The sequence below is a fragment of the Macaca thibetana genome, chromosome 19 (genome assembly GCF_024542745.1).
Source record: "Macaca thibetana thibetana isolate TM-01 chromosome 19, ASM2454274v1, whole genome shotgun sequence".
NCBI classification, from domain to species: Eukaryota; Metazoa; Chordata; class Mammalia; order Primates; family Cercopithecidae; genus Macaca; species Macaca thibetana.
Window position 1 is genome coordinate 48,510,060 of NC_065596.1, and position 24,636 is coordinate 48,534,695.

The 24,636-nt window shown below is 54.7% G+C and overlaps 2 protein-coding genes across 7 annotated transcripts in view; one reads left to right on the forward strand and one right to left on the reverse strand.

Annotated features, from left to right (window-relative positions):
• PEPD (peptidase D) overlaps positions 1–24,636 on the forward strand; it is an 873,572-nt gene that overhangs the window by 428,429 nt on the left and 420,507 nt on the right. The gene's annotated exons all lie outside the window — the stretch shown is intronic.
• Positions 5,383–24,442, reverse strand: KCTD15 (potassium channel tetramerization domain containing 15). 6 transcript variants are annotated; one of them, XM_050768534.1, is made up of 8 exons: positions 24,301–24,391; positions 22,479–22,577; positions 21,521–21,637; positions 20,717–20,809; positions 19,916–20,091; positions 14,210–14,354; positions 9,597–9,902; positions 7,569–8,358 (listed from the first exon to the last, which is right to left on the reverse strand). In XM_050768534.1, the coding sequence occupies exons 4-8, from the start codon at positions 20,780–20,782 to the stop codon at positions 8,200–8,202; spliced, it is 852 nt and encodes a 283-aa protein (XP_050624491.1). In that variant the 5' UTR covers positions 20,783–20,809; positions 21,521–21,637; positions 22,479–22,577; positions 24,301–24,391; the 3' UTR covers positions 7,569–8,199. The 6 variants fall into 6 exon arrangements, with proteins under 6 accessions (XP_050624489.1, XP_050624486.1, XP_050624485.1 ...); XM_050768531.1 differs by lacking the exon at positions 24,301–24,391 and adding an exon at positions 22,855–24,052 and having other exon boundaries at positions 22,479–22,574; XM_050768532.1 differs by lacking the exon at positions 21,521–21,637 and having other exon boundaries at positions 5,383–8,358; positions 24,301–24,442.

The following is a 24,636-nucleotide window of genomic DNA, read 5'->3' on the forward strand; positions in this document are numbered from 1 at the left end:
TCAGGAGAACAAAGGATGCTTTGCCGGAAAGGGAGGCACCTTCCACGAAGGCCTCGGGGGCCTGGGGAAGTGACTCACTGGGCCCGGGGATGGACCCACCCATGGGGGCTCCGCGGGCCCACAATAGACCCACAGGATAGGAAAGGGACTATCAGCCTCCCGCCTCCGGCGGGCGCCTCCCAGCCCAATCCCGCGGGATCTGGTCTGCGTCCAGCCCGGGGCCCCTTGGGGATAGGCCCTGTTCTCGTTAGGCTCTGCCAGTCGGGGCCGCCACCGCCGCTGCTGCCACCTGGGGCTGTGGGCGTGGCCCCTTCCGCCAGCCCTCCCTCCCCTTGGCCCTGCAGGGACCCGGGCTCCCCAGTTCTCGGCAGAGCCACACTACTCCTCTGCCAGAGCGAGGCCATCGGTGCCACCCGAAGGTGGCGTCAGGCTCTGTCCCGAGGCTCCCCGGAGGCCTGTGATGGGGACTTGGAGACAGCCCTCGCTGCGCGCCCAGGCTTCCCGGGCAGTTGCACAACCCCCCCAATTATGCTCCGTGCAGAGTGTGGCAACCGGGCGAGAATTCCAGGACTTTGTACCTACTCGTACCAATCTGCCTTCCTGCTGTTTAGCTGCAGGGCCAGGCGTGGCTCTGTGGGCCCCGGGAAATGGGGGTGTGTCCGCGTCCAGGAGGGCGTGGCCCGCGTCAGGCCCGGGAGCAGCAGCCCGGCCCTGCCGGTGCAATCGGCTCGCCCCAAACCGCAGCTTCCTCGGGGGCCCTGAACCAAGTCCAGAACACAGAAAAGGAAGCTCTGGTGACATTCTAGACACGGGCTTCGAGCAGCAGGCCTGGCCCAGCTACCGCTGGTGGCGCACCTCGGGCCCGGTCCAGCCAGGGATGCGCGGCCTGGGTTCTCCCGCGGGCAGGGCGGGCGTCCTCCCGGGCCCTAGCGTGGCTTGGGCGTCCCCGCCCCTCCCAGGCTCTGCTTTTTAAGCCTTTGGCCTGGTTTGTGATTTCTATGTTAAGAAGGATCCTAGGAGGAGGCCCTAATGACCTAGCTCTTATTCCAGGGCCATGGCTCTGGGTCCAGGAACAGCATTGTCCTGTGGGGCCTGGGCTCTGTCGGGACTGGCTGTTCTGTGTAATGGAAAAAAAGACAAAATCCCAAATGCAGCTGACCCCTAACCCCTCTCCTTTGTGTGTCCCCGGGAGTGTGCCTGCCTCTTTCTCTGGGTCTCTCATTAGAATTTCAGAGAAGCTTCCTTTGCTATGGAGACGCTAGTCTTGAGGCCTGAGAGGTGGTTCTGTCTACATGCAGATCAATGCATTTGGGGTAATCCATGTTCCGGGTCATGATGAAGTGGAAAACTGCAATGTGGTCTCTCTTCCTGATAAATTTACAGCGCCTCAAGTACACAATTGAAAGTAAACACTTCCTGGCTGGGCACAATGGCTCACACCTGTAATCCCAGCACTTTGGGAGGCCAAGATGGGAGGATCACTTGAGGCCAGGAGTTCAAGACCAGCCCGGCCAACATGGTAAAACCCTGCCTCTACTAAAAATACAGTAATTAGCTGGGCATGGTGGTGCACACCTGTAATCCCAGCTACTCAGGAGACTGAGGCACAAGAATCGCTTGAAGCCAGGAGGTAGAGGTTGCAGTAAGCCAAGATTGCACCATTGCACTCCAGCCTGGGCAACAGAGTGAGACCCTGTCTCACGGAAAAAAAAAAAAAAAAAAAAAGGAGAAGAAAAAAAGTAAACAATTCCTGTGCATATAAACAAATGTCTGCTCGTAGCCTTGTGAGCTATCTTGCCCTCCCAAGCACCTGCAGTGCTTGGCACATGCTGGCCACCAATAAATGTGCTCTTGGGTGATTGGGAAGATAAGGATCTTTGCAGGGCAGCGGGGACCCTTTGATAATCAACATCCAAAGCCTCAATAGATACATCAGCACCCCTTTCCAAAGCATGACTTTTCCTCAAAAAGCAAAAACTCTACTCAACATATCCTTCCACTGGGGGGTGGAGATAAAAACACAGAAGGTTCTCTTTCCCTGTGGGTAAACAGTTACCAACAGGCAGTCGTGCCTGGATGCACAACCTCAGGGGTGGGCCCATCCCCAGGAACGAGCCCCCAACTCTGCCTGTAGCTTCTAGGTCTGTGGAGCTGACCGTGGGCCCGGCAGGGCTCTGCTTGTCTAGCTTTGGGGCTTGCGGAAAGACAGCTCCTGAACCAGATCCAGGGATTAGCCTGGGATGCGGCAGGGTAGGCTTCTCTGCGGCTGGGGTTTCCCTGCCACTGAAAGCTCACAGAGAAATGTCCCTGGGCTAACAGAAGCCATGTCTGCGAGAACTCACTGGTTGTGAGATCCGGAAAGAGCAGGGACACGCTCTTTCCATTTGGGTCACCTTAGAAAACTCTGGTGCTTCTAAGAGAACATCAGCGCTAGTCTTGGTGCTGGCAGGAAGCTGTCCTTAGCTGTCACCAACACTTTTTTCTGGCCAACATGGTAAAACCTTGCCTCTACTAAAAATAGAGGAATTAGCTGGGCGTGGTGGTGCACACCTGTAATCCCAGCTACTCAGTAGCTGGGATTACAGCTACTGTAATCTTGGTCCACAAAGCATCACCTTACCTCAACCGGTCCTCCAGAGAACATCGGGGCTGCCTAGAATGTGGTGACAGGAGTAAACTCTTTTTTTTTTTTTTTTTTTTGAGACGGAGTCTCGCTTTGTCACCCAGGCTGGAGTGCAGTGGCGCGATCTCGGCTCACTGCAAGCTCCACCTCCTGGGTTCACGCCATTCTCCTGCCTCAGCCTCCCGAGTAGCTGGGACTACAGGCGCCCGCCACCATGCCCAGCTAATTTTTTGTATTTTTAGTAGAGACAGGGTTTCACCGTGTTAGCCAGGATGGTCTCGATCTCCTGACCTTGTGATCCGCCCGCCTCGGCCTCCCAAAGTGCTGGGATTACAGGCGTGAGGCACCACGCCCGGCGTGACAGGAGTGAACTCTTAATGGAAAGGGGTTCTGGAGGGAATGTTTCAGTGCCTCTCTGCCCTAGTTAGTGAATTTAGCAGTTTAACCTAAATACTGTTGTTTCTGGATAGACTTCCTCCAAGCAGGTGCCCTAGACCATCTTTTGTCTTGGGCTTTATGTTGGACATTAGAGCTTTATCTTTGTGATGACTTTGTAGGTTTCTCTGGATACTGACAAGAAAGTTCATTTGATCTAATGAGAAATCTCTCACTAATAAAGGCAGGAGCTGCTTTTGACACATATGCATTAACATCATCCTTCTATTCTTACCATTTTTTTCCCCTGTTTTTTGAGAAGGAGTCTCACTCTGTCACCCAGGCTGGAGTGCAGTGGTGAGATCTCGGCTCACTGCAACCTCCGCCTCCCAGGTTCAAGCAATTCTCCTGCCTCAGGCTCCCAAGTAGCTGGAACTACAGGTGCGCACCACCATGCCTGGCTAATTTTTCCATTTTTAGTAGAGACGAGGTTTCACCATGTTGGCCTGGCTGGTCTCGAACTCCTGACCTAAAATGATCCACCCACCTCGGCCTCCCAAAGTGCTGGGATTACAGGTGTGTGCCACCGCCCTGACCCTATTCTTACCATTTGTTCTAAGCATATCCATTTGTAGATAATTTTAAAATTTGTGGCAGTTAACGATGTGGGTTTTTACCTTATACAGTGACCCAGACTCTTCAGTGCAGGTAACTCCACATCAAATCTCCCATCAGAGATAAGATGGCTGCCAGCCGCTGATCTCCAGGTGAGGGCAAGCCTTCTCTCTACAATGAGTCTTCTCCTTTGGGCGGGGTTGGGGTGAGCAAAGAGAGCCACCCACATTCTCGTCACACATGTGACAAGACCAATATTACCTGACTGACTTGAGCCTCGTGGCTAAACACATTTGCCAACCCCCCTTGAGATGTCCATCAAACTGTGACATCCTACTTCCTACAACAGCTACATCAGTCCAGAGGCAAGACTCCATCCAGGCCAGCGGCCGCCTTCTCTGGCCATCAGTTGTCCCTCTAGCTCTGTCGAGACCTCCCTATTGTTTTGAACTGAGGCAGTTTTCCTGCCTCCAACTGAATATCCCCTGGCAGTTCCCATTTTTGTATTTTCCACCTGGTCATCTACTTAGGAGAAACAGTATCCCAGGGCCAATGCAGCCATTTTCCTGTCTCTGGAGAATCAGGAGGGAAGGCAGGGCTGAGATGGGATGGGGCTATCTTGGCAGACAGCATTCCCCCAAGAACGTGGGTTGGCCTCCAGGGAGGGGAAGAGAGCAGGCTCTGATGGGCTTAGTCAAGTTAAATATTCTCTTGGTCAGTGGCTTAATGGATACAGTTTCCCCATTTCTCACATCTGTGCTTTCCCTTTTTTTTTTTTTTTTTTTAGATGAAGCCTCGCTCTGTCACCAGGCTAGAGTACAGTGGTGAGATCTCGGCTCACTGCAATCTATGCCTCCCGGATTCAAGCGATTCTCGTGTCTCAGCCTCCCAAGTAGCTGGGACTACAGGCACATGCCACCATGTCTGGCTAATTTTTTTTTTTTTTTCTGTAATTTTAGTAGAGACGGGGTTTCACCATGTTGGCCAAAGCTGGTCTTGAACTCATGACCTCAGGGGATCCACTCACCTCGGCCTCCCAAAGAGCTGGGATTACAGGCATGAGCCACCACACTCGGCTGTGCTTTCTCTTTTTAATTTTATTTTGAGACAGGGGCTTGCTCTGTTGCCTAGGCTGGAGTGCAGTGATGCGAACATGGCTCACCGCAGCCTCAACCTCCTGGACTCAAGTGATCCTCCCACCTCAGTCTCCTGAGTAGCTGGGACTATAGGCACAGGACACCATGCCTGGTTCATTTTTAAATTCTTTTGTAGAGATGGGGTCTCACCAAATTGCCCAGGCTTGTTTTGAACTCCTGTGCTCGAGCAATTCTCCCGCCTCGGCCTCCCAAAGTGTTGGGATTACAGGCATGAGTCACTGTGACCCGCTCACTTTCCTTTTTTCAAATGTGTTAGTGGTTTGGTTCACAGATATATACATAAGCAAAACCAACATAGTGCAACACGCTCATCACAGCCTGAACACTTGAGTCCAGGCTTGGGGGTCTGGAGAGGTGAAGGGAGGCCATGCCTGTACCACCTTCCCCACCAGATCTGCCAACAGCATATGCACCGAGCACATAGAGACCACACTGCTGCTCTCTGGTCGGTCCTCAAATCAGGAAGCTTTGGGATTTGGGACTTGGGATGTTAAGGTCCTATTCAGTAGCCACACCAGGTCCCAAGTGTGGGGAGTGGTGGTTCCCGAGGACTCATGCCGGAGTACCTGATTGTGGCTGCTTCTGTGAATTACAAACCAAGGGCTAGAGCTGTAATTTATAAAATATCCTTTATTTATTCTAAGGAACAGTCAAGCAGTAGCTTAAAAAAAAAAAAAAAAGACACATTTTTTGAAAGATATTATTAGTGTTGTGACCTGGCATTGGGCCCCCAGTGAGTGGGACAGTGGCTGGGGCCACCTGCTGTGGCTTTGCGAGTTCTCTGTACTCACTGGCAGGGGTTTGGTGGGAAACTGGGAAGCTTTGGCACGGTTCTGTCCAGTTGCTTATAATCAAGAATAATGAGTTTTGAGGTTTACAAAGAGCAGAAGTAACATTTATACTGCTGGCATTTGACAAAAGATTGCTTATAATATACTCATTCCAGGAAGTGTAAAAATGCTTTAAAGGAATGATAATTTGTACTTACTGTTTATGGGGACTAGATATATTAGAATTATAGCATCATTATGGGAACATAGTATTTCTCTATAAATTCAGAAATTCTCTGGTTGATGTAAAATCATACTTCCTGGTTTTACTTAGTTAGTAAAGAAATAAATAAATTAGAGTAACATTTAGTCAGGTAGTTACTCCTTTTTCCCCTTCTTTATTAATAAATTTTATTTTTAGCACAATGATTTACCGAAAAAGAGAGTTTGAGAATGTTCGAGAATCTCTACCACTTGGTAACCATGCTGGCTGTTATATCAGAAAAATCCATAAACACACACAGCAGCGAGCTGTTTTCACAAGACTTCCTTGCTAATAAACACAACACTTTCTCCTCCACTCAGATGGGAGCCTCAGATGCCAAAACGCAGATGTGCCAACTATAGGCTCGTTGCTAAGCAAAGAAACCTATCAAGTTTGTCCAGCAAATTCGATTGTACAATGGAATGGCGTCTGCTCTGCAGCCTTGGACAGGGAGCGGCTGGTCTGTGCAGCCGTCCCCTGAGGCAAGTCGAAGCTGGTGGCCCTTAGGGGGCAGGTAAAATGGTTCTCATGGGTTAGAACATAAGGGCTTTGAGAAAAAAATGCAAAAAAGTCTCATTAAAATTGGAGGCCTATGTGAATCTGTTTACATAGAGGCATACTGAGATCTCATTCTGTGCTCAGGTGAACTGCAGGTCTCACGCTGGCAGCACGACTCGGCCCCCCCCAGCTGGCCTGAGCCACCGCCTGCCACCTCCTCATACCATTACGTGGGGGTCTAGAGAGGACATCATCCCCAACCAAGGAACAGTGAGAGAAAATCCCAAACATTTAAGACAGGGTTCAAAAGCACCCAGACGCCTTCTGTCTCTTTCCCAGTTCCCATCTGGCTAGGGGCTGTGAATCAGGATTCAGAATCTGTGCTGCCCGGAGGGGACAGGCACCCAAATGCAATAAATAACACCAAGCTCAAGACCCAGCGACTGACCTTCCCCCACCACCGCTGCGGGTTATTCCTCGATGTGAACTGAAGATCCAAGGGAGGAATCCATTCCGCCCCCAAACCTCCCTGCACAACATCGAATGCGGGAGTCCGGCTGCTGCTTCTGCACAGGACAGAGCCTCCAGTCTTTTGCTTGAGAGCATCATTTATGGCATGGACTGGGAACGCAATGTGTTCACACAAACGCACGACAATTGTACATCAGCATCTTTACAATATTAAAGGAGCCATATACAAGTCTACAGCCATTGTACACAGGATGGTGATGGCTGGGGAGCCCCGCCCACCAGTCCTCTGTGGTTTCTCCACTGGAGAACACTCCGGGAGCTGTCACAAGGCCGGGGGGGGGGCAGTGTCCATCTTTGGGCCTGTCGTGGTGGGGGCAGCAGGGCTGCAAGGACTCCTCAGGGCCAGTCCTCACTGGAATCGGGGTTCAAGAGCGCCAGGTCTGCCTGCGTCCAGGTCTCATCGGCAGGCTAGTGTAACAAGTTTAATTAAAACTCTGTGCATATTCGCATGAGAAAACTGGAGCTGGGGATGGCTCCCTGAGCTGGGGACCTAGAAGACGCTGCTGACAGATGGGCCCCTTTGTGGTGGGGCCCATTCCTGAGGTAAGGTGCAGCCCTGAGCCTGGTCCGAATGGGAGGAGACTTCTCCAGCAGCCCAGGTGCCGGTCCACACAGACAGAACCAGAAGCCCCCGGGCAGTAGGAGGTCAGGTGACCTGGGGAGTGCAGCCTGAGCCCCCAACGGCAGCAAAGGTGAAGGTCTCAGGTGGTTACAGAGTCACTCAGCCCTCAGGCCCCCACCACTCTCCTCCCAGCAGCCCTGCAGCACACATCCCTGCATCTGTCCCGAGAGCCCCAGCCCTGCAGGCATCTGGGCCTGAATGCCAGGCAGCTGGTCCACCCTGTGGCCATGCTGCACGTCCGACTGAGAACTGAGCACCAGATAAAGAAGCGTTGGTCCTTGTCAGCCTCTCTGACTTTTGCAGTTAGGGTTGCATCCATTTTAAATACTGTAGAAAAATAAGCCATCTCGGACGCTAGGAGACCCGCCAGAGTCTGCCCTGCGTGGAGAGGGATAAACAGCTCCTCTGAAGTAGCTGCAGACGACTCTTCCAAACCCACCCCAGCAGGCCCTGGGGCCTCAGAGGATGCTGCGCCAGGCTGGGAAGCTGAGGGGCTGGGAGAGCTGGCAGCCGAGTTCCCACTGCTGCATCTTTGGGTCACATCAACAGTCCTTCTGCAGGCATGCCTCCAGCATCCTACATTCTGTTGCCATGACACCTGGGGCCCTGGTGCTTGCTGGGCCAGCTTTGGACCCTCTAGCCTCACCCTCAGTCTCATGCCCATGGCCAAGCATACACAGGCAGAACTCCCCAGCACTGTTTCCAGGTTCCTGGGGGGGCCCAGGTAGGCACTGAAGCAGGGCCTAGTCCAGGGGTTCCTGCTTGATCCGAACAGCAGTGGGGGCGGGCTGCGGCCGCCGCTCTTCCCGGCAAAGCACGTACTCGCTGAACTGGGAGGAGTCCACGCCGCCCCCACAGGACGCGGCCACGCTGAAACCCCTCTGGAACAGCCGCTCCAGGACCTGCCCAGGAAGAAACAGAGGTCATCAAGGCCAAGCTGCAAGAGGATACCTGGCTTGGCCTGGCAGGCAGGTGGGTGCCTGCTGGAGCAGCCAGCCAGAGCACCTTCTGTGATGGTATCAGTCTCGCTCACCAACAAAGGTCCCTACAGAAACACGTGCTGGGTTCCACCATCAGAGGGACAGAAGTTGCCAGGCCCAGTGACCCCTCAGGTTACCAAACCCAGTTGGATGACCTCACCCAGGTCACCATTCTGCTGCCCTCAGGGCCTTGATTCCAGGAGGCAAAAAGAGCCTTTGGGTCCCTTCTTTCTTCTGTAGGGTGTAACCTGTGCCCTTTCTCCAGACACATGGCCCCAAGCATCCTGCCTAACTGAGTCCTGCCCCAATAATGGAGAGTTCCCTGTCCTTCAGCCTCTAGGCATCCAGCGGCTTCCCTGAGCTGTGCATTCCAGGTAGTTTGAGGCCTGGGGACACATCAGCTAGTGGGAGCTCTGGAGGGAGAGAAAAAGGAGAAGTCTTCTCAATATTTGAGTCTCTGCAGGCATCCACAACTATGTGGGTTTGTGTCTCTGTGAGGGTGAGGTCTGATGACTGTGTGTAACACCTGTCTCCTGCAACTAGCAAGTTCTGACCAACAGGCTGTGGAATGCATGCATGGGGGGACCTCTTCCCTGCAAAGCCCATTCTACCCTAAACCGGAAATGTGCCAAGCTCTTGGGTCTGCGAAGAGCTGTTGGAAAATAGGCCCTCACTCCATCTGAGCTGTCCAATTCTTGGACCCATCCAGGAAGAGCCGGTCCAGGGATTCTCTTGGCAGCTGGTGGGTGCCTGCGGCTCCCAGGTCAGCAGGCAGAGGGAAGGGGCTCCAGGCCACCTTTCCATTCAGCCTCTGTCCTGCCTCGCCTGTTGCCTGGGTTTAATTCGAATCCAAAGTCAGAATGTGGGTGTCAAATGAAGCACACTTTGTTGAAAATACTCTGGGCCATTTTTATAGAACATCCTTTTGGAGGAAAAAAAAAAAAGTTCAGATCGATTTTTTTAAGTCCATCCCCCAGGCACCATCATTTAATTATGAGAGGGACATAAATTATGCATCCACACATTGTTGCCTTTTTTGTAGGATGGCACGGAGGGCTTCACCATTTCAGGGATCGCGCCTCCCTCCAGCTCACTCTGCCCCTGGAGGGCTCCGCGGACACCGGGGGTGCGGCGGGGAGGGGGCAGCGCGCAGCCCTCACCTGTACCGAGTTGAGCCGGCAGTAGCCGTTGAGCGGGAAGCGGATGACGTGCGTGGGGTCCTGGTTCCAGCCGGCGTTGACGGAGTTGCACATGACGTCTCCGGTCTCAGGGAAGACCTCCTCGATAAGGGCCTTCTCGCCGCTGAGTGCGATCCGCTCGCCCAAGTCGGGCGTGACGCGCACCACCAGGCAGTCACAGGCCCGGCTGCGGCGTCGCTGCTCCTGCTCCTGCTGCCAGCGCTCCAGCTCGCGCACCATGGGCTGGAGCTGATAGTAGCGCGCCTCCTCGTACAGCAGGCTGAAGTCCTGGGGACAGGCGCACAGGGTGTTGATGTAGGTGTCGGGGTAGGGGTGGGTGGGGGGAGCGGGGGAAGGGGGAGGTGGGAGGCGGCCTGCCGGTTCCAACCAATTCTGCAGGAACTGCGACTCCCAGGGCATCGTGTGGACTGGGCCGGTTGCACCCATTGTACAGATGGGGCAACTGAGTGTTTGCAAGTATAAGGAACCTAGCCTTGTCCCAAGGGCAGCCGCTGATGTGCACCTGTGCCAGCCCCCCTGAACTCTTCCATCTGGCCCCAGGGACTGGGCAGTGAAGCCTCCCCATGGAAAGACCGGAAGCTCCACTAAAGGAGGAGGCTGTGCCTATGCCTGGGGACCTGCTGCTGCCTTAGAATCCCACCGAGAGAAGAGATCATGCTGGGCACAAGGCAGCCGGCCTGTGCCCATCCTGGAGAAGCTCACAGCCCACCTGGAAGCAAAAACAGTTCTTCTCCAGCCAGGCCTGCCTGGGTCAGATTTTCACCTTTATCATCAACCAGACCTGAGACCTCTAAACCTCTATACCTCACTCACTGAACGTCTCAGTTCCTTTTTTTTTTTTTTTAAAGACGGACTCTCTCTGTCACCCAGGCTAGAGTGCAGTGGCTCGATCTTGGCTCAAAGCAAACTCCACGATTCTCATGCCTCAGCCTCCCGAGTAGCTGGGACCTACAGGCGCCTGCCACCACACCCAGCTAACTTTTATATTTAGTAGAGACGGGGTTTTTCCATGCTGGCCAGGCTGGTCTTGAATTCCTGCCCTCATGTGATCCACCCGCCTCGGCCTCCCAAAGTGCTGGGATTACAGGTGTGAGCCACTGCACCTGGCCTCAGTTCCCTTATGTATAAAATGGATATAAACAACCAGTTCAGGGAATTAAAGTGAGGATCAAAGGATGCAAGATGTGTCAAGTGCCTGGTCCAGCCCCTGCCCAAACAAGCAGAGTGTGATAAAGTGTCCAGGGAGGGGAAGCCTGCCCCCTGCCAGGCAGCCCCCTTCTGGGCGGAGCAGGCTCACACAGACCGTCCCTCAGGCACTGATAGTGGCCCCATGCCCCGGGTCACATATGCACACCATACATGCTCACCCATACCCACCCCACCAGGAGTGGCCAAGGTCCCATAGGTCCCATGACTCATGCCTGAGGAAGAGGCAAGGAAGCCCAGCCCCCTGACCTACAGGCCCTAAGTCCCTTCCACCTGCTGGTCCTGGCTTTTGGAACTGCCTCCAGGGAGGCCTAGATTCTAACCCTGACCCCTGAGCCTCTCATTGGTCAGTGGCCCCTCCTGCCTCTTCTGCCCCATGCAAGGGTTCCTCAGGGCTCTATCCTGGGCCTCTGCTCTCTCCACTCTCACTTGCTCCTGAGATTTTTATTTTATTTGTTAAGACAGGGTCTCATTCTGTAGCCCAGACTGTAGTGCAGTGATGTGATCATAGCTCTCTGCAGCCTTGAACTTCCAGGCTCAAAGGATCCTCCTGTCTCAGCCTCCCAAGCAGCTGAGACTACAGGCATGAGCCATCATGCCAGAATAATAATAATAATTATTATTATTTGTAGACACAAGGTCCAGGCTGGTCTGGAATTCCTGGGATCAAATGATCCTCCTGCCTTGGCCTCCCAAAGCACTGGGATTACAGGTGTGAGCTACCTCTCCTGGCCATTCTCCTGAGATTTTAAATGATAACTGCATACCAGACAATCCCATCTTTTGTCATGGCCCAGAATTTCTCCATCTGATGCCCCACCAGCTTGCCCATGCAGGGGCAGAAACCCCACTCCCACAGCCTGGTCCACCCCGGGTCTCGACTTACCAACTCAGAATTCAAGCCACAAGCCCCGGGGCACCCGCAAGAGGCCCTTTACACTGCCACAACCACATGCTTTTGCTTGCTTGCTTGCTTATTTATTTATTTACTTACTTACAGAATTTCGGAATTTCGCTCTGTTGCCCAGGCTGGAGTGCAGTGGTGCTTACTTACTTACTCACTCACTTACTTACTTACTTAATTTCGCTCTGTCGCCCAGGCTGGAGTGCAGTGGTGCGATCTTGGCTCACTGTAACCTCCGCCTCCTGGGTTCAAGCAATTCTCCTGTCTCAGTCTCCTAAGTAGCTGGGACTACAGGTGCCCACCACTATGCTCAGCTCATTTTTGTATTTTTAGTAGAGATGGGGTTTCACCATATTGGTCAGGCTGGTTTCAAACTCCTGACCTCAGGTGATCCACCTACCTCGGCCTCCCAAAGTGCTAGGATTACAGGTGTAAGCCACTGCGCCTGGCCTTTTTGAATTAAAAAAAAATTTTTGTATAGACAGGGTCTCGCTATGTTGCCCAGGCTGGTCTTGAACTCCAGGCCTCAAAGGATCCTCCCCACTCGGCCTCTCAAAGTGCTGGGATGACCGTAGTGAACCACTGTGCCTGTGCTAAACAGAAGTCTGATGTGCCACCTTGCGCCATCTTCTCTATCTCCATCCTGGTCCATCCAAAGCCTCCACCCAGCCTCCCTTGGCCTGGGGAAGGGGCCTCATCCATAATTGCCTCACTGCACCCACCCCCACCCCTCCCTGCCTCCTTCCCCACACAACAGTCAGAGAGATCTTCCCAATTTGCAGACTTAACTGCCCTTCCCTTGCACACACCCCTTCCACTGCATTCAGAGTTAAATGCCAGGCACTGGGCCACCCGCCAAGGTCCTGACATCAAACAGCAGCCTCCTTTCCTGCCCTTCCCCTCCCAGGCCATAAGGCTCCAGGCTTGATACCTTCTTTCCAGTTCTGGAATGCATCAAGCCATCTGCCGCCCCCATCCCCTGCACCAAGGCCGTCACACCTGTTTGGCCCCGTTCTGCCTTTACCACCCAGATGAACTTTGTGTCTTTCAAACCCACCCAGCCCAGGTCACATGGAATTCAAGTTCAGTATCTGTCTGCCTCCTAGACTGTAAGTGTTGTGGGGCAGGGCCTAATGTGTGTGTTTCACTGTTTTCAGCCTGAATTCAGTGGCTGGCACCCAGTAACTGCGTTGGATGAAAGACAAGGCCCCAGGGCTACTGGTCCTTTGAATAGAGGATGGAATGAAGGAAGGAAGGACAGATATTTGCTAGTATTAGTATATGCCAGTGTACCCTAGGTCTGAGTTTCCTTCCTCCCAGGGTCCCTGACACGTGAGAGGGGCTCACCACTGAGGCAGGACCCAGGGAACCAGGTCACCTGCCCTGACGGGCTCACCCTGAGACCTGGAGGTTACCTTGTTTAAAGGGTATCTGTTTCGGTCATCAGGGCTTTTCTCCCTGCAAATTGCCCAACACGGAACAGACTTTTTTTTTTTTTTTTTTTTTTGAGAGAGAGTCTTGCTCTGTCATCCAGGCTGGAGTGCAGTGATGTGATCTCGGCTCACTGCAACCTCTGCCTCCACCTCCTGGGTTCAAAAGATTCTCCTGCCTCAGCCTCCCAAGTAGCTGGTGTTACAGGCGCCTGCCACCACACCTGGCTAATTTTCGTATTTTTTTAATACTTTATTTTTCAAAGTCTAATTACAGCTATCCTTTTATTTTTTTCTTTTCTTTTCCTCTTTTTTTTTTTTTTTTTTTTTTTTTGCGATGGAGTCTTGCTCTGTCGTCCAGACTAGAGTACTTGGCCCACTGCAACCTCTGCCTCCTGGGTTCAAGTGATTCTCCTGCCTCAGCCTTCTGAGTAGCTGGGATTACAGGCCTGCCACCACGCCTGGCTAATTTTTGTATTTTTAGTAGAAACAGGGTTTCACCATCTTGGCCAGGCTGGTCTCAAACTCCTGACCTCATGATCCACCCGCGTTGGCCTCCCAAAGTGCTGGGATTACAGGCATGAGCCACCATGCCCGGCCTAATTTTTGTATTTTTAGTAGAGATGGGGTTTCACCAAGTTGGCCAAGCTGGCCTCGAACTCCTGACCTCAAGTGATCCACCCACCTTGGCCTCCCAGAGTGCTGGGATTACAGGCATGAGCCACTGCGCCTGGCCGATGGAACAGATTTATGAACCTCTAACTACTATATCGTTGGCACGCGCCCATGTTTAAACACGACAAATGTTCAGCTGGGGTACGTTCCGCAGCTTAATTGTTGTTATATACCCTGATAAATAAGCTAAAAATGTGAGAAAACAAAATTAGTTTAGAAAAACTGATTTAGCCCTCGGCTTCATCGTTTAACTTTTTATGGTTACCATGACAACCAGGGGTCCATTTATTAAGTCACAGCGTCCCCTGTGTAATGCCATCGCACAGGCAGTGCAGGGGGGCCGCCAGCCATGGACTTACCTTAAAGTCATCCGGGAGCAGCAGCTTGGACGTCCGCAGGAAGCTCAGGACGTAGCGGAAAATCTCCCCATCCCGGTCAATGAAATAATGTTGCTTCAAACTGTCCAGGACGATGGGTTCAGTGCCATTGAAGAGGCGGCTTATTCTAGGAGAGACAGGTGAGGTGGGATGTCTGAAGGATGGGGCCAAGTCCACCTGTCTTCCCACGCCCTGCCCCCATTCCTTAGGGCCCACACGGCTGGAGGGGCGAGGGACCTGACGTAGGTGACTCTGGAAGTGTTCCAGGCCTGGCAACATCTGCACACACCCGGGGCAGCCAGGCTACAGTTGACAGGACACACCACACATCCTGCCTACACCCGCGAGTCACAGCCAGAGAGGGGCACACCCAGCTGTACACACCAGCCCGCCAACACATGTTATGTTACAGGCCTGGAAAGCTATGGCAAGACACAGGCACCTTATCCCCTACACACAAACCAGCTGGTCACAGGCCTGGTGCACACACCCTGCCAGACAGATCCATCCAGAAAATGCACATGAACCATCCAATACCCCTGCCAACAGCTACACACCCAGTAAAGCAGCCAGGACATACATCCTCCCCACCCAACCCATGTAAACAAGTGTGAGACACAACAGGCCTGTGCAACAGGCACGGGGTCACACGGTCCCTTCCTTCCCAACACACACATATCACGCGGACCCAGACACATCCAGTAAAGGACACGCACCTGTCAATACCAGGTACCTAGAGACATGACGGCACAAATCCCCTACTGCCGCTCACTCGGGGAGCCCACAGGGAGAAAACAGAGGCAGACAGGAGGGATGGCAAGTGTGCCACGGTACACACAAGCAACAGGGCCCGTGCACACATGCCACAACACAGACATACACACACACCAGTATGTACACACACAGAAAAAATGCACATACATGCGCCACAGTGCATACATATGTGCACACATGCCGGAGTGTATGCATACCACACCTAGTGGTGGGGGATGGGGACTGGAGAGAAGGCAGGTGCCTTCCTCTGTGGTACCCTGTCCTCTGAAGGGCAGTGGTTCTAACAAATGCAAGACCGGGAGAAGGGTCTTGGGGAGCCCCTGATGCCTGTCCCTGTCCACTCCAGGGAGAAGGAGCCAGGTCTCAGAGCCAGGACTGATACCACCTCCCCAGTGCCCAGAGCGGCCAGCTCTGGTTTGGAAACTGCCCTGGCAGAACCCAGGTCGAGCTATGGATAACTAGGAACCCTAAAGAGGGGTGGGGATAGCCAAGGGCTTGGCTTGGTGTTCGAACAGGAGGGAGGTTGGCATTGTTTCCCCAAAGGCAGCACCACCACATCCTTCAGCAGGCAGGGCCACACTCCTGCCCAGCTGGACCCTGCCAAGGTGGCAGCTTCTCTGCACAGCTGGGAGAACAGTAGCTCCAGCTTGGGACCCAGGCTTCCGAGCCTGGCCTGCACACAAGCTGGAGCCTAAACCCTTCACTCTCTGCCTGCACCAGCAGGGACCCCTGCAGGGATGCCCCCTGTCCCAACAGCAGCCCATTCCTCTGTCCACTCCAAGTCAGCTGCCTCCAGGGTCCTGCCCCACTGCCACCTGCACCCAGGACACACTAGCTGGGCAGGAGCTGAGGGGGTTAGAGCGCCCAAGTCTGCCCTCAGGGCCTCCCGTCCACACCATCCTATGCTCTGATGGCCTGGAACACTCAATGCATCAGCCATGATGGTCTGTCCAGGTATGGAGTCTCTGGGAACACAGTGCAGATTTCTGGCCTAACAGGGTAGTATAAAGGACACAGTTTAGCTGGGCACCGTGGCTCACACCTGTAATCCCAGCACTTTGGGAAGCTGAGGTGGAGGATTGCTTGAGGCCAGGGGTTCGAGACCAGCCTGGACAACACAGCAAGACCCCATCTCTACAAACAATTTAAAAGTTAGCTGGGTATGGTGGCATGCACTTGTAGCCCGCTTGGGAGGATGAGGTGGGAGGATCACTTGAGTCCAGGAGTTTGAGGTTGCAATGAGCCGGGATCACACCACGTACTCCAGCCTGACCAAGAAAGCCAAACACTGTTGTTTAAAAGAAAGAAAGAAAAGGGCAAGGCTGTCTCATGGATGGGCATGGGGATGTCAGAGTCTGCTGTGAGCCTGAGTCTGTGGAACCAGAGCTGCAGCCACCCAGATACAATTCATCTCAGAGCTGTAAAAGCCGAAGAGCCCTGTCAACCCCATAGGCCTGGTGACAATGGCACTGCAGGTCACAGCCCCTGCTGGAAAGGCTTGTGGGTTCCACAGCTGGCTCCAGTTACAAAGGCCCTAGGACCTGGCCTAGCAGAGCGTGGGCATCCAGATGTCAGAGTGAGGGCCACCCGGCATTCCTGGAGACAGATGGGTCTGGCCCAGGCTGCCAGATACCATGGGCAGTGGTTGGCAAGTGGCTGAGGTCCACGTGTGGCACCGGTAGGAAGTAAGAGCTACATCCACAGGGGAGTCAGCAGATCCAAACCCTCGGCCTCTCTGGGAACTCTCCCCACCATTCCCAGTGGAGCGCCAAAGTCCATGTAAGCAGGCAGCATTCTAGGCCTGGCTGAGTTCCCGACCCTTCTGACGTCAGGTCTGGCTGAGGCTCTAGCTGGTCCTGTTGGTCTAGAAGACTCCTCATGCACCCACATTCCAGGGCTGGATAGGTTCTAGGCTGTCTCATTGGTCCAAGTTTAGAAGGTTCTCCATCTGCCTTATTTCAGGACAGGCTGATTCTAGATCTTTCCATGGTTCAGTGTCGACTCCTGGATCAACCGGCAGCCGTACAGCCTCTCCCAGGACAGAGGCCTTTCATGCCCTCGGCGTCCAAGGCTGCCAAGGACGTGAGCAGGTTGAGGAAAGGTGAGGATAATCACCATGGAGGAGCCCCCAGCCATTCTCAGCCCTGCAGGTGTGAGTTCCCAGCTCTGTCAGGGGCTCCACGTTCCCCGTGGAAAACGGCCCAGGTCACCCTCTGAGAGAGGCTGCAGGGTTTGAGGCGCCGGCTTCCGAAGTCCTCCACGGAATTAGGTGACCAGTTCATGCTGCAACAGCTGGGACCCTCAGGGACAGAAAAGATGCCTCCAATCACCCGCCCTGTGTGCACAAGGGGGAACATCAGGATGGCCTTCGTCTTCTTGCTTATTTCCTTTTTTTTTTTTTTTTTTTAAGCTCTGGCTCCAATTTCCTGGCTGTTTCAGGCACGAGGCTTTAAGAGTTCTGAAGCTCTTGACCATCTTCATTTGATGCTTCCCACAGTCAGGATGGATGTCAGAGTGTGGCTGTGCTGGCGGCATCTAATGGGTGTCAAGCAGGCAGGACACCAGCAAGGGGGCCGGCCCAGGGAGTCCACTCCCAGCCCCGGCTGCACTCAGCTGTCTCAGGTGAGGACCAGTGACTGTTCCTAGGCAGACCAGACGAGGCACCCGGCACGAGGCTCTTCAGCACCCAGGCCACCCCGACCGCCGAGACCCAGAAGTCCAGGCAGAGTTCCCGGTGGGAACTGAGGGTGGAGGTCCCAGCTTTTACAGTGCTGCCTAGGGCAGGTCATCACCACCATCCAGAAACACCCTGAGGACCTTAGCACTCTTAGTCCTCCATCTCCAGGTGTCTCATAGATCAGTGACACTAGGTGAGATTGATTTTTTTCCCGAATTGGTGGCAAACAGTGCTTGTATTATAATAATTCACTACAAGAAGGACAAGAGAGATCTGAGGGGCTCTTGCCAGCACAGCTGCTTGACCCACTTCTCAGGCCCCCCGGCCCCCTGGCTCCTGATTGTCCTACAGGTCACACCATTCCTGATCTCTAGTCCAAAGCTTCAGGCCTGCAGAGCGCCCCCATGGCAGCCAGAGGCCATCCAGGCAGAACAACAGGTTCACCTTGAGCCCCAGCCATGGGGAAGAACGAACATAGACTGCCACCCCTTGGGCACACCAGGAGGGTCCCAAGTGCCAGATCACAGGGCCACAGGGGCCCTAGCTCCCCATGAGAGCACACCCTACATCGCAGAGCAGAGCAATGGGTGAGCAGCACAGTGCGGCTGGGTGAGGGGAGATGGCCCCCTGCCCTCCGGCTCTCAGGCAGCAGCCAAGAGCCCAGAATGAGAAGCCCCTCCCACCCGCCTCCCCCAGGGCCTGGGCTGTGATTACTCCAGACAGGAAACTCTGATTTCAGGAAACACTCTTCAGAGAGGGTTGTGGGCAAAGGTTTTATGAATTTCACAAATGTCGTCAACCGATTAAGGGATGATCTATCTCAAACAACTCGGAAATGCCGCAGAAGGCAAAATGGAAATTAAATAAGCAGAATCCATCTCCCATCCTAGACAGGGCTCTGTGAGTGAGCACACAGGCCGATACTGCTCACCTGGCCCCGTGGCTCTTGTCCCCACCCCACAAGCCCCAAGGCCACAGGACCCCAGGCTAAGTCTCTGTCCACCTGGGGTACTGGAACACCAGTCACCATCTGCACCCTAGACTCTCTGAATTTGGAACTAGACACTGCATCCATTTCCAGTTTTTCCTCCTCAAGGGACCATGCCAGCCCCTGCACAGACTCCCCTGCAGCCCCAACAGGCTCGGAAAGCCACCGCCACGTACTACCATCCTCCCTGCTCTGAGCCACCACACCAGTGACAATGCAGCCTGCCACGTATGCTCCCCAGAGACGATCCCTCAGTGTCTGGGGGATTAATTAACGTCTCCTGTTATTTTAAATGCGTAACACAGGGGTGATGCCCCCAGTCTTGGCCATCCCACGCTCAGCCTTCAGCAGCCCCGGGGGAGCGGTGACCGCCTCTCTGTGCCAGGAGCAAACATCCTCGGCTGAGCAAGCTGCTCAGAGACCCACCCCACCTCGGGTCAGTCCTGCTGCCGTGCCAACGGGGAAAGCAGGTCCCTCACCCAGGAGAGAAACGCCCTGCAGGGAAGAGCAGGAGAGCTGGCAGCACCCAGCACCCCGTACCTCTCGCAGGCCAAGGGCCTGGGCAGCCTGTAAGTTCAGCAGCATGGAGGGTACCTGTGAGCCCCCAACCAGAGTCCTGGCCTGAGATCCTTTATCCACTGCTGAGGTATGTGGTTCATTCCTAGTTAGTCACTGCAACACCAGCTCCAAGGAAAGCCTGCTGCTAGTCTCTAGGGCCCAGCAGTGGCCACCGAAAATGACAAAGATGACACACTGCTGCTTATTGCAGCTCCTCCTCCCCCCGCTTGTGAATTTCCCAGGGGTGGAATAGGAAATAGGATTAAATACCCACCCCCATAACCCCAAGACTTACCTACTCAGTATCACTCACAAATGACCCTCTGCAGAGGCCAGGCCTAAGTCTTCCTCCAGAGGAACCTTGAAGGTACGTGAGACTACCCAGCCCGCTGCTGGCAGGCTCAGGCAGGGCTGGCTCTGAATAAGCCCTAGGCCCCTGCAGGTGGGTCAGGAGGTGCACCTTGCACTGCCAATGCTGCCAAGTCAGGGTCACAAGCCTCTGTGCACAGCAGCTTTCAACAGGCAGATTCGCACTCCCCAACCCCAGCTCCCTCAGGCTGTGTCAGCTTGTGCACCCTGGAGAGCCTGGTGGGTGGAGTGACAGGGGGGAGAGACCCCATCCCCCAGGCAGCAGATTACAGCTGCTGCCCTGACCCACACATGCCTGATGTTTCAAGGGGCTTACTCTTACCTGGAGTCAGGGTACTTGGTGAGCGTGGCCAGGCTGCTGGTGTACATGTGGCCGCCCACATCGATGTGCACAGGTGCATTGGACTTGGTGAGCTGGGCTGGCAGGGGGATGCCCTGGGCCGCCAGGGGAGACACAGGCGACCGGGTGAGAGACAGCCGGGACATGTTTCCTCCCTCCTAGAGATGAAAATAAAGCGGAACACAAGAGTTTCTCCACAACATGGCCATGCACTCCCTTTATTGCGAGTGTGATCACAGATCTAATCAGATCACTTCTGCCGGTGCCTGATCACATATTCAGCTGACAAATTATGGCCACCACTGTAATTAAGTGTATTTGCATCATTTTCTTCAAAGTACCAGAGGGAAAAAGAAAGATGCTTATTAGCAATAAGAAACCAAGAAAAAAAATTTTTCAAGGTGTCAGCCTCCAGGGGCATAAAACAAACTGCAAAATTCTAATTAAAGGTCATGGGCTTATGTGTTAGATGTGAAATATCCCCTGACAAACGAATCACCAATTTGTGAATTGGGATTCAGGGGTTTTTTGCAAGTTTGTCTCAGTAACGAGACACCTCTAAATTAGTGACTTCCTCAGCACCTAAGGCGTTGAGTTTTATACATGTAGTAAATTTCACATCAAATTAAGAGCATTTTTGTTTCAAAAATACATAATCCTACAGCCAGTCAACAGCCACCTTGAGTGTCATGGCCCCAAGGAAGGGCAGCCAGTGAACAGGTGCTGGGGAAGAAGGGAAAGAGGGGACCCCTGGTGGGGACCCAGCCCACCCTGCAGGCTCACCGCGGTGCCGGTGCTGCCGTGTGTGTGAAGCGAGGACCCGCTCGGCCGCTCCTTGCGGTGAGGCATCTAGGCTTCCATCCCTGCCCAGAGTATCTGCGGGAGGCATCGACGAAACCAGAGAAGGCTTATTCCTCATAGTCATCTACCATGGAGTCAAAGACACTTAGAATCGTTCTTTCTGCATGCTCTCTGAGACCCTGCGAGGTCCATGCAGCCCTCCCTGATTGACTCCACCACCACTATCTCTCTATCTGTCTCCACACCCCGAAGCAGGCCTCCAGGCTGTAGCAGATGACACACATACACATGCACACACACACGGTCACACTCAAACACATGTGTTTTCTGGGCAGCTCCATGTCTGCTAATTCGGCTAATGACAGCACTGAAACATATGCTCACCATTATTGCCCCAAAATGTTTCAGAACAAATCAGATTTTCCTGGTATTTTTGTTTCAAGCCATGTTACCAAGCGTGTCTCCTCTTGCAAAAGCCTCGTGGACCAAGGCTCAGAAAGCACCCCTCACCCTCCATGGGCCGGGGAACCTAGGACCTCTCTTAGTACCATCCCCATGGTGATAAGATACAGCTTGCATCTGCCCCGACACAGGGAAGCCTTTATGCAGAAGTCCAGGCACACGGATAAGGGCAAGTCACCTGGGAAGCCACCTCTTCTCTGTGGCTCCCAATAGCAGAGAAAACCTGTCTTTGTTTGCCTAGTCTGCACCTCACAGTTTCTCCCCAGACTCCCAGAGTGGCGTTGTCTGTGCCTAATGCATTCCAGACCCCTTGCCATCACATACCCCTGAGGCATCAGGAGATGGCCAGGAGGAAGCAGAGAGCAAGCAGATCAACCAATGGACCCTTTCTACTGCTCCTCCCCAGAGGCACTCAATGACTCTCCTCCGTGCTGTAGCCACCTGAAATAAGATTGTCCCTCAGTCCCCGGAAGCCACACCCAGGGGTGCTTTGCAGGCCCTATGCAGGAGGAACAGAATTCTGCAGCCCCGTTCACTGATTTACAGCTGTCTCAAAAGGGAGGAAGGAGGAGATTTGCACGTGAATAGTCACACCCCTTCACACATCCACAGACACTGGCTTCCACAAACCTACCCTGGACGACTCTTGAAGGTTTAATCTTTAAGAGAGCAACCACATGACATTCTTGGGACCCATGGGATTGCTTTTGCCCATTAAAACTCTGGGATCAAAATCTGTGCCTTGAAATTCAACATCCAAGTTTAATCCAATGAGAATCAAATCCTGCAAACGTAAGCAAGGTTGCTCTCCTGTGACTTAGTCTGCCCTGAGTGCCCGGGGAAGTTTCCTGACATAAAACTGGGGTGGGAGGTTGCAATGGGCAGACAGTGATGTGTAATGTACACCCTCACTGGGGCCTGTGGGCTCAGGGTCCACTGCTTTTGGCATTCCTGAGTTCCAGAAGCTTAAAAAAACAAAACCAGGTCACTTAGCTCACGGAGTTCTGAGAACCAAAACAGACCTCAGGAATGGATTATCCTGCCCTAGGAGGCTCTGCTGGGGGAGGAGTCAGAAGGGAAGACGTGCTGAGGATAAACTGAACAGGAAGGAATTCTGGCCGAAATTCTATCAAAGCGGACTGCAAGATATTTTACCCAATACCAGGACACTATTCCAAAGTGACATGAACACCAAGCCCCCATCACAGAAGCCGATCCACCGTTCTTAGCCCCTTTTACCTCCCAAGCACAACCTGATGTTCGTGGCAAACCAGAAACTTACCGTTGGAAGCCCCAGGCTTTACGCCTTGCCGTGAATCTCCAAGGCTTCCCCCAACAAGCGCATCTGTGCAGGACCACGACCCTCTTTCCGAGACCACTGCTTAAGTCAGAAGCACAAAAGTGGGTGCAGTGAGAGATACAAGTTCATTCCACCAGCACTAGCATCAAACCCACCACCCAGCCCCAGTGCGCCCTGGCCCGCCTGTTGCAGGGGCCTCAGCGATAGTGGTCGGGAGGGCCCACAGGTTTCCAAACTGGCCCGGTAGTGACCCGTTTCTCCAGCTGCGGCGGGAGACCCGGGTCCCCGCCCGCCCGCCGCCGAGCCCCGCCCGCCCGAGCAGAGAGAAGTGAGCAGAATGCCACGCTCATTTACACACAAAATGATTTTGTGTCCCATTGCGCTCGCAGTTGTTCGGCTCTCTGGGGGTGATTAAACTGGCTGAGCTGCGGCAGCTTGAGACGATTTCACTAAATCGCTTCTTCGTGAAGTCGCTTTTTTGCTAAGCTGTTATTTTAACCATGAAAGGTAAACAGAAGGCGCCTCTCGAGCTCCCTTCGGCTCCGCACTCAGGGCGCCGGCCCGGGGCGAAAGTCCCGGGGGCCTGCACAGTTGTCCCAGGGGTGGCCCCCGAGAGGCAGGCGGGCCACCTGGTGCGCGCCAGCTCCCCCCCCTCCCTCGCCCCGCCGCGGAGCCAGCCGGCCGGTGTGAACTTAGGGGCGACGGGAGACGGCTGGGCCAGAGCTGGAGGCGCCGCGGGGCGGGGTGGCCGCGGCACCCGAAGCGCCGGGCTGGGCTGGGCTGGGAGGGGTTGCGGTGGAGGCGGGGCGGGGACAAAGTTAAATCAAGAGGCAGACACTTGGAGACCACAGATGGGAAGCTCGCCTAATTAAGGACGTAAAAGCGCTTTTGTTCTCAAAGTTTATTGTTGCCGGGATTAAAAAAAATTAATTGAAACTAATGCTGTTATTCACTCGTGCAGTTAAATTCCTTCATGCACATTTGAGATACGGAGCGAAAACTTGAAGCTTATCTTTCTGCAGTCGGGGGTGGGGGCCGCCAGAAGACAGAAAGGCGCTGCAGCGGCGGGGGTCCGCCCCGGGGTGTGTTTGCGAGTGTGCCCGGTGCGCGCGTCCAGGTCAGGGGGTGCGGGCGGGCAGCGGGGAACAGGATCTGCAGGCGGCGATCCCGTCTCATCGCGGCCCTCTCCCAGCCCCAAACCCTGCGCGCCCGGGACCACCACCAGCGCGACAGCCCCTCCTGCCAGGTTTCAGACTCTTGGGGTGGGCGTCAGAGGACGCACATCTGTCCCGCTGGAGACTTTCTCTGATTTTGGGCGCCAAGCCGGGCCTTGTCCACCTCGAAGCCCCAATTGCGTGAGCCCGTTTCTGACCCCGGAAACTCGCCAGCTCTGCAGGGCGCTCGGCCCAGAACAGGGGCCAGAGTGCGGGGACCTGCACACGCGCGCGCACACACACACACACACACACACACACACACACACACACACACACACACACACACACACACACACACACACACACACACACACACACACACACACCGCGCGGCAGGAAGCTCCGAGCCCGCCCGCGTGGGGAGGGTCCACCCGCGGCCAGGACCAGCCCACGTGGGCAGCCCCACTCTCGCACCAGGCCTTTGTGCTGGGCGCCCCCGCGCCGCCAGCCCCCGCCGCCCAGCAGAGGGACAAAGCGGCCGCCCCCGCCCAGGTCCGGACCCTGGCCGGGCGACTTTCTCAGTATCGCAGCCACTTCGGGGACAGGGGTGCGCGGCGCTGAGCGGTGGCCGCCCGCGCTAGGCTTACCTCGGAGCCGGAGCGGCAGATCGGGCTCGGGCGCAGCCCCCGCCCCCCGCAGCCGCCGGTCTCGGGCGCCGGGCGCAGCTTCGCCGCCTATGCTCGCTGCGCGGGTCGCTCCGGTCTCGTCCTGGAGTTACTTTCTCTCTCGCCCCCAACCCTCCCCCCACCCACCCCTCCCGCCCCGGCCCCCGCTTCGCGCGGCCCCTCGCGGCGCGGCGCGCCGGGGCCTCCCCTCCCCACCCTCCCCTCGCCTCCTCCCCTCCTCGCGGCCGCCGCCGCCGCCGCCTCCTCTTCGCGCCGCTCTCCGGCTGCCCTCCCGCCGCTCCCACCTCCTCTCCTCCC